Source organism: Bos javanicus, chromosome 7 (genome assembly GCF_032452875.1).
Source record: "Bos javanicus breed banteng chromosome 7, ARS-OSU_banteng_1.0, whole genome shotgun sequence".
NCBI lineage: Eukaryota > Metazoa > Chordata > Mammalia > Artiodactyla > Bovidae > Bos > Bos javanicus.
The window spans coordinates 71,466,600-71,484,431 of NC_083874.1; the positions used below are offsets into that span (position 1 = coordinate 71,466,600).

The window sequence follows — 17,832 nt, forward strand, 5'->3', positions numbered from 1 at the left end:
AATATGCTGTCTAGGTTGGTCATAGCTTTTCTTCCAAGGAGCAAGCGTCTTTTAATTTCATGGCTGCAGTCATCATCTGCAGTGATATTGGAGCCCCCCAAAGTAAAGTATGTCACTGTTTCCATTCTTTCCCCATCTATTTGCCAGGAAGTGATGGGACTGGATGCCATCATCTCAGTTTTCTGAATGCTGAGTTTTAAGCCAGCTTTTTTACTCTCCTCTTTCACTTTCATCAAGAGGCTTTTTAGTGCCTCTTCACTTTCTGCCCTAAGGGTGGTGTCATCTGCATGTCTGAGATTACTGATATTTCTCCCAGCAATCTTGATTCCAGCTTGTGCTTCATCCAGCAGAATTTCGCATGATGTACACTGCATATAAGTTAAATAAGCAGAGTGACAATATACAGCCTTGAAGTACTCCTTTCCCAAATTAAGCAACTTTAACAATTAAATGAGATAATGTGCACCAAACATTCAACAATATCTGGCATGTGGCACCTGATAAATGCCTACTCCCTTAATTTAGAGGGCAGTGGGAGCCTTGAAAAATTACACAGAAACTAGCAATTGCTGGAAGGAGCATTCCAACAACAATCTTCACAATGAAAAAGGCCAATCCCTCAGCAATGGAAAATCACTTTGTTCCAACAAGTAAGAAACATTAAGTCTTTCACTCTGTTTGTTAACTGGTTCCTATGATCCTATTGCCTAATACTCTCAAGTCTTCCCACTTCCTGCCCTGGTTCAGAGGCCATCTCTTTGGAACACTGCCAACACCTAGGTCTTCAAGGCCAAGGATATTTTTCAGTGATCCAGCCCCCATTCCTCAGAGTTCTCTATGTCTCAGGATAACTGTAAATGTCTACCGAGACCTACATCCCAGAGCTGATACTCCTGGTCCACCTGCCCGCCCCCTACTCATCAGACTGCCCCAGGCAGACCATCAATGCATGATCACCATATGCTGCAGCCCTGGGCCCTAGAAGATGAAATTCCTCTATGTCTCACCTTCTTTTGGAAGCTTTTCATATTTCCCCAGGCAATGGGATGTCATCATGGGTATAGTGGTTAAGAGTGTGCACTTTGGAGCCAGTCTGCCTGGGTTCAAATCTTGACTCTTTCATCTACCTGCTGCATGACCTTGGATAAGTTATTTAACTCTGTAAACTTTAGCATCTGTCTCATCTGTAAAGTGGGGGTAAAATGAAGATAATTTAGTACCTACTAGAGGACTTAGGGGATTCCCAGATGGCACTAGCAGTAAAGAATCTGCCTGCCAATGCAGGAGACTTAAGAGACGCAGGTTCGATTCCTGGGTCGGGAAGATCTCCTGAAGGGAGGCATGGCAACCCACTCCAGTATTCTTGCCTGGAGAATCCCACGGACAGAGTCCATGGACCCTGTCCGCCAGGCTCCTCTGTCCATGGGATCACAAAGAGTTAGACATGACTGAAGCAATTTAGCAGCAGCAGCAGAGGATTTAGATAATGGGAGGTAACATAAGTCAGGCACACAACAAGCACCCATTAATGGGGAAGAGCTTTGCCAACTTTCACTGGCTATTATGACCACTGACAAATACAACAGCCAGAAGTGGTCTGAGATGATTATCCTCAGTTGTACTAAGAATAACCTCCCCCCCAGGAGTGAGGCTAGGGGCTGTGCTATCTTCTGTACAGCTTCTCGGTGTCTGCAGGTAACACACGAGGTTTTGCGATCCCATGGACTGCAACACGCCAGGCTTTCCTGTCCATCACCATCTTCCAGAGCTTCCTCAAATTCATGTTCACTGAATCGGTGATGCCATCCAACCATCTCATCCTCTGTTGTTCCCTTCTCCTCCTGCCTTCAATCTTTCCCAGCATCAGGGTCTTCTCAAACGAGTCAGTTCTTCACATCAGGTGGCCAAAGTATTGGAGTTTCAGCTTCAGCATCAGTCCTTCCAATGAATATTCAGGGTTGATTTCCTTTAGGATTGACTGGTTTGACTTCCTTGCAGTCCAAGGAACTCTCAAGAGTCTTCTCTACCACCACAGTTCAAAAGTATCAACTCCTCAGTGCTCAGCCTTCTTTATGGTCCAACTCTCACATCCATACGTGACTACTGGAAAAACCATTGCACTGCCTGATAAAGAAGTGGTCAGTCAACAAGGCACGGGACAGTTCAAGGAAATGAACCAGAATTTGTCTTCCCAGACTCAGAGCCAGGCCACCCTTCCTCCTGATCTGACTGCTGTATCCCCTTCACCCAAAACAGGCTTCCAGAGAGGATTCCTAGCTGGGAAGGTGCTGCTAGTGGTTTGACGAAAATTCCCCCAGAATTTATGGCCCATCTTAAAAGAAACCATGTAGGGACTTCCATGGTGGTCCAATGGCTAAGACTCCGAGCTCCCAATGCTGAGAGCCCAGGTTTGATCCCTGATTGGGGAACTAGATCCCACATGCCACAACTAAAGATCCTGCAGGGTGAAACTATGACCCAGTGCAGCCAAATAAATTTTTTAAAAAAAGTAACCATGCAAAAGAAATGCTGAAATGTTAAGGGATAACAGGGAATTGCATCTGCATCTTGATCCAAGAGAGGAAAAAAAATGTCTAAAGAAAGAAAAAGGTGATGATAAGTCAAATGTGTTAAAGTGTTTACAATTGTGTACTGTGCTGGCAACTCTGCTAAGTTTGAAATTATTTCAAAACAGAAAGTTAACACAAGAGACCCATGAGAGATTTCCACTCAGAGCCAACAGCTCTGTACCACTCGCCCCCGCCTTCTCACCTCCCTGTGTGGGTGCCCAGGTGTTGCCCCGCCGCCAGGGGAAGTTCCTGTTACATATCACTGCCTTCAAGGCTGCATGCAACTCTGCTTGCTGAAAGTCAGATTCGGGACAGCAGATCTCGAGGTTTTAAGGTCCCAGCTCTCCCACTTAATGTCCAAGTGCTGAAGTCCTTGGAGGCTGTTTCTCTCCCAGCAGATGGAGTTACTGGCAGCCATGCTACCTACCCCACCAGGCAGTGAGGTCCAGGAAGGTGAGGTGTGGACTATAAAGCACAGACCCCAGACCAGGCGTCAGTGATGAGCACATACCAATGGGGGGAGGGGAGCTGCTCATATGCAGCAGCTGCTCTGCTCAGAACTGGGGAGACACAGTCCCAGCCTGTCCTCACAAACCTGCCATCCAGGGAGATCCAAATGGAGTAATTCCATTAATAAGTATACAATTACAAATTGTGCTTCGTGCTGAAGGAATAATCAAAGGTTGTCTAAGAACATAGCAGGGGCCCACATTGACCTTGTGTGGCAGCCAGGGAAGGTTCTTCTGAAAAAGTGATGTTTGATTGACAGCTAGAGAACAAGAAGGTTACAGCATGTCCTAGTCCCACAGAGTAGGAAAGTACACAAGCCAAACTTAACAGTGAAGTTAAGGACACCATGAGGAAGTAATAGGTCAAATCAAGAATATGGGGTGTCCTTCAGGACATATTAGCCAAAATTCAATGGCATGAAAAATAATTTTTTAAGGCAATGGGAGGCAGGGAGACCATTATAGAATGAAAGACTTAAGAATAATTTTTTAAAACCTACTGAATAGTAGAAGTTATTTGCAATGATATGACTGATACAATTCAACAGATCAAATACAAATCAAAAAAACAAACAACTGGATTTTAAAAAGGGTAGAACTAAACAAACATTTTTCAAAGGAAATGCAGATGGCCAACAGGCACATGAAAAGATGCTCAACATCAATAATCATCAGGGAAATGCAAACGAAAACCACGAGATATCACCTGACATCTACAGAATGGCCATCATCAAAAAGAACACAAGTAATGGACTTCCTTGGTACAGTGGATAAGAATCCACCTGCCAATGCAGGAGACAAGGGTTTGATCCCTGGAGTGGGAAGATTCCACCTGCCACAGAGCAACTAAGCCAGCGTTCCCACAACTACGGAGCCCCTCCTCTAAGCCCTGAGAACCACCACTAACAAAAACACGTGCCACAACTACTGAAGCCTTCGAGCCCTAGCACCTGACTGCCCTAAAGCCGGTGCCTCGAAACAAGAGAAGCCACTGCGACAAAAAATCGCCCCCCACTTGCCGCAACTAGAGAAAGCCCATTCGTAAGAACAAAGACCCAGCACAACCAAAAGGAAAAAAAAAATACAAATAACAAATGTTGGCAAGGAGGTGGAGAAAAAAAGAGAACCCTCCTACACTACTTGTGGGAATGCAAACCGGTACAGCCACTGTGGAAAACAGTATAGAGATTTTCCAAAATATTAAAATAGAACTACCATACAACCAAGCAATTCCACTCCTGGGCAGATAGCCGAAAAAACCAGAGACACAAATTCAAAAAGATATGTGTACTCCAGTGTTCAAAGCAACATTATTTACAACTACCAAGGTATGGAAGCAACCTAACTGTCCTTCAAAAGCTAAATGGATAAAGAAGATGTGGTGTCTACATATATACAACGGAATACTACTCAGCCCTAAAAAGGAAATTTTGCCATTTGCAGCAACATTGATGGATGCTAAGTGAAATAAGTCAGAGAAAGACAAATATTGTATGATATCACTTATATGTGGAATGTAAAAAATGTTAACTAGTGAATATAACCAAAAAGAAGCAGACTCACAGATATAAACAACAAACTGCTGGTTACCAATGGAGAGAGGAAAAGAGGAGGGACAATATAGGAGAAGGCAGATTTTAAAAAAGTGTTATTACAGGATTATATTAAATCATGTATGTGAAACTTCTGAAACTTTTATAGCACTATAGAATTTAAAGAACCCTCTTAGTTTTCTGAATGCTGAGTTTTAAGCCAGCTTTTTCACTCTCCTCTTTCACTTTCATCAAGAGGCTCTTTACTTCTTCACTTTCTGCCCTAAGGGTGGTGTCATCTGGCAATACAGCACCAGGGAAAAGGAAATTTTGCCATTTGTCATTCCATTAAGAAAATGTAACGCATGGACCTTATCTAGATCATAATTCAAATGAAACAACTATAGAAGCCATTTATGAGACAGCTGGGAGAACTGAACACGAACTGAGCCATGCTGCTGCTGCTGCTGCTAAGTCGCTTCAGTCGTGTTCGACTCTCTGCGAGCCCATAGACGGCAGCCCACTAGGCTCCTTTGTCCCTGGGATTCTCCAAGCAAGAATACTGGAGTGGGTTGCCATTTCCTTCTCCAATGCATGGAACTGAGTCATAGAAGACTATTAATGAATGATAGTGAGTTTTGTAAGAATGGCATAGTTGTTATGTCTTTTTAAAATGGCCTTTATCTCAGTAGATATTTATGGGTGAAATGACATGCTGTCCAAAGAAGAAGCAGGTACTGAAGCTAGGTGTAGAGTACACAGGGATTCACTCCACTATTCTCTCTACTTTTGTGTATCTTTTTAAATTTCTATAATAAAAAATTAAGGACAAGTTCACTCCAAAGAGTCAGACCTATTAAGTCATTTGATCACTTTTACAATGATCAGAAAAATCAATTGTTATTAAGTATAAAGTTATGTACCTCTTCACATCTAATAATTCCACCTATTTTAGTGCATGGATGAACCACAGTGAAACCAATTCCTCTCTGATGCGCACTGAGGTTTTCTACAACTTTTCCTTACACTAGTTCCATCAATCCAATTCCTGATGCTTCTTGCTGTTCTTATGATCCTCCCTACCCTTCCCTGTCATCCCAACCCACCCACTCAAGTCACCAGACGATCATTTTTCAGCTCAGTAAGTAAGTAGCTGGTGCTACCAGCAGGGATGTCCCTACCAAGAGAACATCCAGGCTCTGGTACCATCTGCTCCAGTGACCTACAAGGGGGCCAGTGCCTCAGGACAATTCAAATTCAGCCTCAGGATTCAGTTTCCAAGTGACTCCATGCACACACTGCGGTGGCGGGGCGCAGGGGGAGCCTGGAGAGTTCTGTGGCCTGAGTCCAAGGTGAGCAGGCCTCCCCTAGCATGACATGAGTCTCAGGATGGTTCTCTGCTGCAGATGGGCCTCCCCAGATCCTGGAAAGTGTTCAGAGTTCTCTACTGCTTCCTTTGCATCTTTTAGTACTTTTCCTATTCAGAGTTCCTGATTCTTTTTAAACACAGACAAGAGACACCATTTTGACCTATTAAAACGGAACAGACTTTTTCTTTTTTTACCATTTATTTTAGTCTTAGTTGCAGCATGTGGGCTCTTCGTTGAAGTACATGGACTCTCTAGTTTTGGCTCGCAGGCTCAGTAGTTCTGGTGTGTGGGTTTAGTTACTCCAGGTATGTAGGATCTTAATTCCCCAGCCAGTGATTGAACCCGCGTCCCCTGCATTGCAAGGCAGATTCTTAACTGCTGGACCACCAGGGAGGTCCCTGGACTTTTAGAAAAGGCTAATACCAGGGTTGGCAAAGTTACTGGGAAGCAGACACCCTCCCACACCACTGGTTCAAGTGAAAGCTGGTGCAACTTTTGAGAATTATTAACTGGTGAAATACAAAGTTCTTAAAATCATACCCTGTGACAAGCAATTCCATTCTAGGCATTTATTCTCATGAGCACACTCATAGACAGCAGAGTAGGATCACCACTTCAGTGTTGCATAAAATCAAATGGAACAAGAGAAATGACCCAAAAGGCCATCAAGAGGGGGATGGACAAATTATCTAATATACATACAGTGGAATATTACTCAGCAATAAAAAAGAAACAAACTCCTAATAGACACAACACAGGTGAATCTCAAAAGTGTTAAAAAACTAACACTTTAAAAAGACAGACAGAAAAGAGCATATGCACGTAACTCCATTTCCACTCTGGAAAAGATAAACTATCCACACAGACAAAAAACAGCTCAGTGACTGCCTGGTGTTGGGAGCAAGACGGGGTGAGTGACTGAGAAAAGGTACCTGGGAACTTTCTAGGTTGATGCCAATGTTTTATCTATTGACTATGGTGGTTGCTACATGTATATACATTTGTCAAAACTTGCTGCATACTCAAAACTGCAAAATCACTTAAGATCTGTGTGTTGTATCATATATAAACTAACTTCAGCTTAAAAAAATGAATAAGCAGCTCCATTTAAGTATTCAACAAAGAAACAAGTTAATCCAATCATGGTATATCCATACAATGGAACATTATGCATGAAACCTGTAGACCAATAGTTAACTTAGAAAGTTATTTAGTATATACAGTTAACAAAAAAATTATGAAACTATAATATACTGTAATACACTATGAAAACATTTATATAAAATAAAATGTATACATTTGGATAAAAAATGGCCAAAAAGAAACATTTCATTCATTCATTCAACACATATATACTGAGTATCTACACTATACCTTTATCGTTACAGTGAGCAGAAAAGACCAAAAAAATTCCCTTTGGTCATGGGGCTTCTGTTGGTGGTTTCATAAAACATTTAAATTATTAAAATGTAAACATTTAAAAAATCAAATGGTACAGGGAAGTGTATAAATTCTACTACCACTTGTGTCAGAACACACACACATGGTTTGTTCATACACAGGATAACTCTGGAAAGATTCAGGAGAAATTGGAGTCAGTGGTACCTTTCAGGGAGGGAACTAGAGCCTCTTCACCATCCAACCTTTCATATGTGTTTGTTTCTTTCTTACAATGTTCTTATATTGTCTATTCTAAATAAACACAATGCATTGTTTCAAATTTTTTGCAAAAGTCCAATAATCAGGACTGGGTGAAGAACAACGATATGGAAATGTGAGCATGATATATTATGAAATCAACAGTGTTTTAAGAAAAGATATTTTCCATCTTCACTAAATAAAAGCTCTACAGAAATGTGATCACACACACACAAGAACAGAAGAACCTACACTAAAATGTTAACAGATTACTCTGAGGAGTGGGGTTGTGGGGGGAATATTACTTTCTTCTGTTTGCTTGTATTTATTTTCGTAGTTTCCTAGAGAAACAAAAAAAGTACTTTGTGTGTTTAATAACTTTTTTTAAAAAATGAAGGGAAATCCCTGGCCATCCAGTGGTTAGGACTCAGTGCTTCCACTGCAGGAGCATGGGTTCAATCCCTGGTCAGGGAACTAAGATCCTGCAAGTTGCGCAGCATGGCCAAAAGAAGAGAGAGAAAGAAAAGGAAGAAACAGCAGACCAACAATGTCACCTCTTTCTGGCAGGTTCTCTCAGAGAGAACTGCTGGCTGCACTCCCTTTACCCAAGGGGCTGTGTGGTTTAGAAGACAAAGAACAAGTCAAGGGCAAGGGCACAGAGCCAACCCGAAGTCTTAACTGTCCTCCCTTCACTTAGGGAGCACAGACTTCCCCAGCCAACTAGGATGCCCGCCAAGACCCTTCCCCACTCCACAATCAGAGGCCCGGGAGACGGAAGGAGGATACCCATACCCATTTTCTCCCAGGATACCTGGGAGGCAGGGAGCAGGAATCACTCTCCTGGTTTACAGATGAAACGGGGCCTTCGAGATAATCTACTTCTTCCACAGAAAACGGATAACATGCAAAGATCTAGTCTCAGCTGAGTGTTGAGGGCACACTGGGGCCTTCCACAGTCTAAGGCTGCTAGGACTTGAGAGAAAATGCCAAGTTCTGGTTCCGTTTTGTCCCCAGCTTTCTAGAGAATACAGGTAAGGCAGAGCAGTCAGTGAGTCTGCAAGCCAGATGCCACTTTGAAGGCCATCTCCTCCTGCCTCTGAACCCCATTTCTCAATCCACCTTCCATCCTCTGGCTGCACACACCTCCATAGCAGTCTGCAGCATGCCTGGAGGATGCATGCCAGAGACTTCTGCTTCCGCTAAAAGCTTCACCCTTACCTCTGGCTGGCTGTCTTCCCACTTGAAGACCACCACCACAAGGCGCCCCTGTCAGTCCCCAAGGGCTTGTCCCAGCCAGCATTCGGGTTTGAAAGGCCTGGGAGACACATTCCTGGAACTAAGCTGGGCAGACACATCCCAGTACATGGTACATTTTCTCATGGGTGGACCTGGGTGTACCTTATGATTTAGGAAGAACTGCTCCCTGGGGGTGCAGAAACCCAAAAATGAGGGGGAAGGGAATAGAAAAACCAAGTAAGAGGTAACCTGGGTCAACACCTTCTATAAGGAGACAGATGTTCAGCTCTGCAGTGGGGACATTCAAGCAATGTAAGGGAAGGAGTGAGAAGAGGGACCACGGATGTTGGAAAAGAAAAATAAAACAATGTGCGCACTTTAGGAGTCACTAGGAGACAGCGGTTTTAATCCAGGTGAAGGACAGAGCTGGGGTGAGACCCTACCACACGCAGCTGTCAGAGTTCCAGGAAGAGGAAGGTCCCAAGGCACCTCACCCTTTTCCAGCCAGGAGAAACAGGAGCAGCCCCCCAGGTGCACCCCAGGGGCAGGAAACAGCAGAGGCCAGATCACTTCAAGGTGAGAAGCGCCATGCACAAGTGGGGCAGGGGACCCACCAGGACCAGATAAGCGAGGCCCTGCCCTGGGAGTCAGCAATTCCCAATGCCCAGGTTTCTCAGGATGGTTTAGGGAGAACCCAGCCCTTGGAGAGCCATCGGACCACAAACTAAGATACAGAGCCTACAGCGTTACGGAGGGCAGAGCCTTGGTTGTTCCTGGCGCTGTACTTCCATTCTTGGCTAAAATGGGTGGTTTTCTCCCAAACAAATTTATGTTCAGGCTCTGATACAAGCAGGGATTTGATCTCACGACAGTTACTGACACACTCTGTCTTATAGTTTCCATCTACAGGGTCAGTCCCAGAACTGGGGCAAATATGAAGTGTGAGATAACACACAGGGGCGTGCTTGGCACACTGTCTGAAACATATGAAGTGCTCAAGAAGCGGTAGCCACCAACATTATCATCACTAAACATCATTTCTGTTGGTGTTTCAGAATTTCTCTGGGTAAATTTAGTCACAGATCAGTACAAATGTCCTTTAACACTCCACTGGTTCAAAAAACACAGTCTCACACAGTTAAAGGCCTTTATGTGTACAAGAAACCCAGCTTCAGGAAAACTGGCTGGGAAGAGAAAACTGGCTGTTTTAGGGAATATACATTCCGTGGCTGTTTGCTCTGAAGATCTCAAATCGAGGGTGATGGAGAAGACCCCAATGGTACCACGTGACTCCGATCCTGGGAGAAGGTGAATGCCTGATGGAGGAAGAGAGGGCTGGAGGAGAAGGAGGCCTCTGGCACACAGGCTCCCAGAGTCCTGGAAGAGAAAGCTACCAGCGCTGTCCACGTGGCTTCGGGAGGGTGGGGGTACTTCTTCCCCAAGTACTCCTCTGAAATCCCCATATCCAGAAAGTCTTCCACATACCCAAGAAGCCTTAAATCACAGTGATGAGAGCTATTAAACATTCTGTTTTACTAACATAAGCACTTCCTCCTAACTGGAATGATGATTATGTATAAAATGGACATAAGTCAAAAGGAGACCAGAGTGAGTTCTATCTATTGTCCTGCTCGTCCAAAAACAAAATTCAGGGAGGAAAATGGAACCTCCCAGCAGAAGTGTGGGAGGAATGATCTAGGTTTCTATTATTCGGGCTAAACCTGTAGGTCTTTTCCTACAATCCCAAGGCAGGACTTTGGTCCAGGTCAGTAGATCTGTCTTTGTGGGGAATTCTTTTCCTAGTCCCTCCTCTATTCCTCTCCTCCCCACTCCCACTCCCACATTATCCCAGAAGAGAATGAGACTATCTACTGTCTAAGTCCATAGGAGGCCAGGAGGCGGCCTTCACCTGATCCTGTCCCTGGCACCACGGCCAGCACTGCAGCCACTCACATGGACAGCCCCCGCCAGGCCAGGGCGACCTCCTGGGGCATGCTCGAGACCCGACAGAGGGTTCCTGGGAAGCACTCCTGCACCACCATTCGAGTGCCCCAGGAAGTCCACCTGAGCCTGATCCTTCGCCTCTGTGCTCCCCCAATGGCTGTGCCTGCAGCAGGTGAAGCAGTGGACACCCCTTGTCTTCCCTCCATACCACACGCTGGTCTGGTAAAGTTGAGATATCACACAACACACCACACGCCTGTGAGAGGCTCACAGTCTGGTGAGTGGGACACAGGTAACAGGACCATGAGGGAAGCATGAGTTTGGGGCCAGGGCACTTGGGGGAGGGGAGAGAGGCTTGAAGGACCACGAAGTTGGGCCTCAAGCTGAGAGCCATCCCCAGCCCTAATTCCATCATGTGTATCCAGAACCTGCTCATTTTAAATGGCTGGATGCATCTTTTGGCAAAAAAAAAAAAGAAAAAAAAAAAGTGGAAGTCAGTCTAATCCGAACACTCCTTGAGCCATATGCCTGAAAAACATCACCAACAGCCTCACTGTCACCACTAGCCTGGTAGGGATGATCTGCTCCTCTCTCATGTTCAGTGAAGAAGTTCAAGGGCACAGGTGTGATGGGGAAGAATCCTGACTCCCCTGTACTGGCTGGCACCGCCAGGCCCCAGCAGAAAAGTAGTTAAATGAGGAAGGGCTCTAAGGCTGCTTCAACAGAAGCAGCAGGGCCAGGTAGGATGCTCAAAGGAGTACTTTAATATTCACAAATGATGTGACCTACACGGCTCAATTTCCAAAATATACAAACAGCTCATACAACTCAATAACAAAAAAACAAACAACCCAATCAAAAATTGGGCAGAAGACCTAAACAGACATTTCTCCAAAGAAGACAGACAGATGACCATTAGTTACATGAAAAAATGCTGATTTTTAGAGAACTGAAAGTCAAAACTACAATGAGGTATCACCTCATACTGCTCAGAATGGCCATCATTAAAATGTCTACAAACAATAAAAATAATGGAAAGAGTGTAGAGAAGAGGGAATCCTCCTTAACAGTTGGTGGAAATGTAAATTGGGGCAGCCACTATGGAAAACAGTATGGAAATTCCTCAAAAAACACAAAAATTGAGGTGCCATATGATCCAGCAATCCCACTCCTGGGTTTATACCCAGAAAAAACACAAATTTGAAACACCATTCACAACCCAATGTTCATAGCAGCACTATTTACAATACCCAAGACATAGAAGCAACCTAAATGTCCATCAACAAATGAATGAAGATGTGATATACATACAATGGACTACTACTCAGCCATAAAAAGAATCAAATGATGCCATTTGCAGCAACATGGATGAACCTAGAGATTACCATACTAAGTGAAGTTAAGTCAGAAAGGAAAAGACAAATACCATATGATATCACTTACATGCGGAATCTAAAATATGATACAGATGAATTTACTTACAAAACAGAAACAGACTCACAAACTTTGAAAACAAAGTTATGGTTACTGAAGGGGGAAGATGGGAGGGGAGAAATAAACTAAAAGTTTGGAATTAGCAGATGCAAACTTATATAGAGAACAGATAAACAGTAAGGTCCCACTGTATAGCACTGCTAAGCTGCTAAGACGCTTCAGTCATGTCCAGCTCTGCTTGACCCCATAGATGGCAGCCCACCAGGCTCCCCCATCCCTGGGATTCTCAAGGCAAGAACACTGGAGTGGGCTGACATTTCCTTCTCCAATGCATGAAAGTGAAGAGTGAAAGTGAAGTCGCTTAGTCGTGTCCGACTGTTCGCAACCCCATGGACTGCAGGGCACCAGGCTCCTGCGTCCATGGGATTTTCCAGGCAAGAGTACTGGAGTGGGGTGCCATTGCCTTCTCCGATCTTATGATGGAAAAGAATATGAAACAATATGTATATATATATGCATAGCTGAATCAGTTTGCTGTACACTAGAAACTGACACAACATTGTAAATCACCTGTACTTCAATTAAAAAGAAAAAGGAACTAATAAGACCAGTTTCAAGTCACAGGTGACTCTGAGCACTAACTCAAGTGAGTTTTCAACCTCTAACACGTAAGACCTGGACAAACCCATCCTCCCTCAAGGTAGGCAGCCCAACAGTGAACTAATACAACATGGGTGAGGCACAATTAATGGGGAACTGCCTGCCCTGCTCCTTTGAGTTGCTGAAGGAGAGATTAGAACATTCTTATTTATATACAAAAGGTCTAGGATTCTCAGGTAACTGAGCTGGTTGAGTTTATACTGCTCTCAGAAATCCTTCGGAGAAGGCAATGGCACCCCACTCCAGTACTTTTGCCTAGAAAATCCCATGGACAGAGGAGCCTGGTAGGCTGCAGTCCATTGGGTCGATAGAGTTGGACACGACTGAGCAACTTCACTTTGACTTTTCACTTTCATACATTGGAGAAGGAAATGGCAACCCACTCCAGTGTTCTTGCCTGGAGAATCCCAGGGACAGGGAAGCCTGGTGGGCTGCTGTCTATGGGGTCGCACAGAGTCGGACAGGACTGAAGTGACTTAGCAGTAGCAGCAGAAATCCTTCCTGCCAGAAAGGAACCAATGAGGTCAAAGCCATTCCCCTAAGCTACAAGCAGAACTGACAACCACTGGCACCTGCAAAGAACAGGGAAACCCAGTTTTTACAGCAGGCCTCACTAATTCATCTAGCCACCACCTCCAGAAAAGGACCAATCCTTATTACCTGGTCTACCACTCCCACTCCCTGCATGTTAACTGAACCATCAAGATCTGGATTTCTTTTCCATATGCCTTGATATGCTTGCACCTTGGGCCATACTGTTCTGGGGAGAGAAACCAAGGGAAGCAGAGGAAAGCCACAGCCCTGACAAGCAATGCAAAACAGAGATTGCCTAGTAGGTACAGGAACAAAGATAAGATAATTGGACTGGAATACAGCTACCCTCTCATGAGGAAAAAACTCTGAATAGCTAATGACTTTTTAAGCAGAACTCCACAGACATTGGGTGCAAATGCACTGGATGTGGGACCTGTCTATGCAGGGACCCAGGAACTCCACTAAGGAGACCTCCCCCTCCCCGTACTAGGTTGGATAGTGTCCCCCCAAAATTCATGTCCACCCAGAACCTCAGAATGGCTTTATTTGGAAATAGGGTCTTTTCTGATGTAATTAGTTAAATTAAGATGAGGTCAAGCAGCCCTCATTCCAACGAATGGTGTTCTTATAAAGCGAGAAAACAGAGGCACAGACAGACATACCGACAGAACACCGTGTGACAAGAGGCAGAGACAGAGTGATGCATCTACCAGCCAAGGAAAGCCAAGGAGTAACATGGCCCTGCTAACACCTTAATTTTGGACTTCCAGCTTCCAGAATTGTGAGAGAGCACATTTTTATTAAGTCTTCAGGTTTGTGGTAGCTTGTCCAGCAGCCCTAGGAAACCAATATACACCTTTTACTACACACCTGTTCCCCAAACCACCCTTCCCAGTCTCAGCTCAGGGGCAGGAGACAAGATACACAGGCCATACCTCTAACCCACCTGGACTCCGCCACCTTCCCAGAGCCCATCAGCACCTCTCCCTTTAAGGGGTTGGGGAGAGCAGAGATCTCTCTCAGCTGTCCCCATCTTCTGCCAGTGGAGGCACACTGGCAGGGGAGTGCTGGTTTTCTCACCACATTCTCCTAGTTTTGTAGCCTCTCCTTTAGACTAGTGTTTCTAAAATCTTAGAAACACTAAAATCTCAGTCCCATCCTAGATACATTTGGGGTGGGGCATAACTACATACGCCTTAGTCTAGCATTAACCTAACTGTTCTTTATACCATGTTACTACTCTTACTTAAATAAACTTATATTTAAAGGAACTGCTATATCGTTACAATAAATGGAAAATCAGCATCATTTATTCTACGCAGAGCTTGCTAGATACATGTTTTTAAACTGTACATTAAATACATGGTAACTTTTTTAAGTCCGTTCATGTATCCTTTAAAATAATCTCGGGTGACAATACTATGGGAAATACCACCTTAAGGAGTACAGTTTAGTTGTCTAACAACTCTGGGCTCCTATGCAGAAAAATCAATTTAAGCTCTCCAGTCCCGTTTCTCATTCCCCTTCTTCCCGCGAATGTCCCAGAAGGAGGCTAAGAGCAGAAGGAAAGAAAGGCACCAGGAGTTCCTAGCTCCGACGCAGGGCGACCCGAGGATATGGAGTCAAGAGCGAAAGGGACTTTAAATGCCCAGTCCTGCGAGTGACAAGGACGAGGAGGGACTGACCTTCTCGCGCAGGGTGCAGTGGACGTCCGAGGCGACGCGCCCTTCCCACCACGGCTCATCCATCATCGCGTCTGCAGCGCCGCTCTCCGAGGCTACCGGGCTCTGAGGGCACACCCTGAGTGGACACAGGCAACTTCAGAGCCCGCAGCGCGCCCCCCAGCTCCTACCCCGGCATCCCCATCCTCTCTTGTCCTCGGCCCGGGCCTCCGCCGGGCGCCCCCTTCTGCCCCACTCAGCGGAGGATGGTCGCCTCCCATCCCAAGAAGGCTGCAGCGTCCCCTCCCCTTTACTCACGGGACCTGAGGCGACCTGGAGCTCTGCAACAACTTGCAGAATTTTTATCTTCCTTTTTGCAAAAGTTGCACAGAAAGTTGCAGACTCCGCTAGCTCTCCAGAGGCCGGGGCTCCGGCAGCGGCCACCGGCTCGCCGTCCCCAACTCCTCCCCCGCCGCCCAGCCTTTGTCCTGCTCCCACATCCTGCCCTCCAGCCGGGGCGAAACTCACGCATCCCTCTCCGGAGGTGGGGGGCTGCGGGCGCCGGGCCCTTCCCAGGGCCGAGCCGGCTGTGCCCTCGGGTGCCTGCAAGCGAAGGGGCCCCTGGCGCGGGGCGCTCCAAGCTCTCGACCGCCGCCGCCTGCTCACCCCTGCCGCCGCCGCGCCCTGCGTGCGCTCGGGTCCCGCCGCGGCTCGCAGCCTCTGGGCCGCCGGGGGCCTCCCTCCTTCTCTGGGGGAATTGGGGGCCGGGCCTCGCGCATGCGCCGCCGGCCCCCGCACCCCGCGGGGCTGGGGGCTGGGAATTGGAGTCTTTCTTGCGCCCGAGCTGGCTGTTTTTCCTGTCCGCACTCCACCCCCGCCTGGGTGGAAAGCTTCTTCTCACCTTCGCGGGGACTCCCGGTGGTCTCCTGGACACCACCGTGTGCTCACGCGGGCAGCGCTGGGACCGCGGCGCCACCTGCGCGCGCCACTCGTGAAAGGCGCGGGCAGGATGCCCCCAGAAAGTTCTATCTCTCGCGTGCGCTGTTCTACCTTTAGTCGGTTCCACCTGCTTTTTCTTTTTAACTAGCCCTGCAATGCGGAGGTGAATGTCTAAATGTAAAATTCCCACGGAAGCCCCTAAAACCCGCTCTTGATTATCCACGAGTCCCTGTTTCTAAAGGAGGCTCAGTAAATCAACGGGTTTTGTTTTGTGCTCCTGCAAAGTATAGATCTACTCATTACATTGAGAGAAAACCAGTGTTTCTGGATGGTCAGGTGGATGGAAAGCATTGTCTTTTTAATTTAGTTTTAATTTGTTTTCGGAAAGACACTCCCTTGAATCAGCCCCTCTGATGGAGCAACAGATTGATTGCTTTTTGTGATACATTTGGAGATTGACAGACTCGTTTCAAATCCAGCTACCGACTGGATAACTTTTGCCATGTTCCTCAGACTCTCTGGGAACCCTCACGTGGAAACGGGGAATAAAAACCACACCAATCTGCTGGAGATACTGCATCATTAAATAAGGTAATTCGTATAAAGGGATAATCCCCATGGCAAATATAAAACACTCAATAACTAACTGCTACTAAGGAGGCTTTGGTTTCTGACTAGTTTCCTACAGGCAGGTACCCACCTGGAAAGAAATTTTTAAATCAGCTTTGATAAGCTTCAATAGGTGCTTAAAGAGAAGTTTTAATGTTAAAAAGAAAAAAAAACCCTTGTAAAAATGAAAAATATTAATGAATAAGCATTAATAAGTATAGGCTTTTAATAAAGACATTATAAAGGTTGAGCAGAATAAGAAAAGTTTGAGGAAATAGAAAAAGGTGAAAATACCAACTTTACACAAATTAACTTTTTTAATAAAATTCTAACGATTGTGGGTAGATGGGCAGTGGGGGAGGGATGACAACACTTCTAACACTTAAATGGAAGAATATCAGTGAGTAAAGCTAAGATTTTTATCTTTTAAAAATGAGGGATAAAGCTATATGTTGCCAAATCTTAAAACATATTGCAGATCTATGATTCAAACAGTGTGGTATTGACACAAGAATGGGTGGATAAGTATCAGTGGAATAATCTAAAGTTTAGAAATATATCCCACATACTTAGAAACTATGATAAATGTGGCATTTCACTTTTAAGGGGAAAAGGATAAATTCTTCAATAAACTGGCCAGGGGAAATTAGTTAATTTGAGGAAAAAAAGTAAAATTAGGGATTTATTTAAACCATCATCAAATTAAAAATAAGAACCTGTTAAATGACAAAACTAAAACAATTTAGTGATGGTTTGATGTTATTTATTTAAGGGAAAATAATTCATGGATTGGGAGAGTACAGTGCCTTACAAACAGTGGAAGATTCTTCCCAAGGAATTTTGGGCAAAAGTGAATTTTATATGCATCATAATGGAATCTAGAAAGTTAGTACTGATGATCCTACTTGCAGGGCAGCAAAGGAGACACAGACATAAGGAACAGACACAGTGGGGGAAGGAGAGGACCAGATGGGATAATTTGAGAGAATACCATTGAGACATATATATTACCATAGGTAAAGTAGATAGCCGGTGGGATTTTGGTGTCTGACTCAAACACCTTGAGGTGATTGGCAGGGAACTCAAAGCTGGTGCTCTGTGATAACCTAGAGGGGAGGGATGGGGAAGGAGGTGGGAGGGGAGTTCAAGAGGGAGGGGACATATGCATACCCATGGCCGATTCATGTTGATGTATA

The 17,832-nt window shown here is 45.3% G+C and overlaps 1 protein-coding gene across 2 annotated transcripts in view; it reads right to left on the minus strand.

Moving 5' to 3' along the window:
- The window catches only part of CCNJL (cyclin J like), a 63,709-nt gene extending 47,861 nt beyond the window's left edge, over nucleotides 1-15,848 (minus strand). The window contains exons 1-2 of one of the 2 annotated variants that reach the window (XM_061424236.1): nucleotides 15,755-15,848; nucleotides 15,113-15,227 (exon numbers count right to left, since the gene is read on the minus strand). In XM_061424236.1, the coding sequence (XP_061280220.1) occupies nucleotides 15,113-15,178 (66 nt within the window). In that variant the 5' untranslated portion in view covers nucleotides 15,179-15,227; nucleotides 15,755-15,848. Of the gene's footprint in view, nucleotides 1-15,112; nucleotides 15,228-15,616; nucleotides 15,705-15,754 lie in introns of those variants that run through there. The other variant, XM_061424237.1, reaches the window with a different exon arrangement.
- Between the last annotated feature and the right edge of the window lie 1,984 nt (nucleotides 15,849-17,832).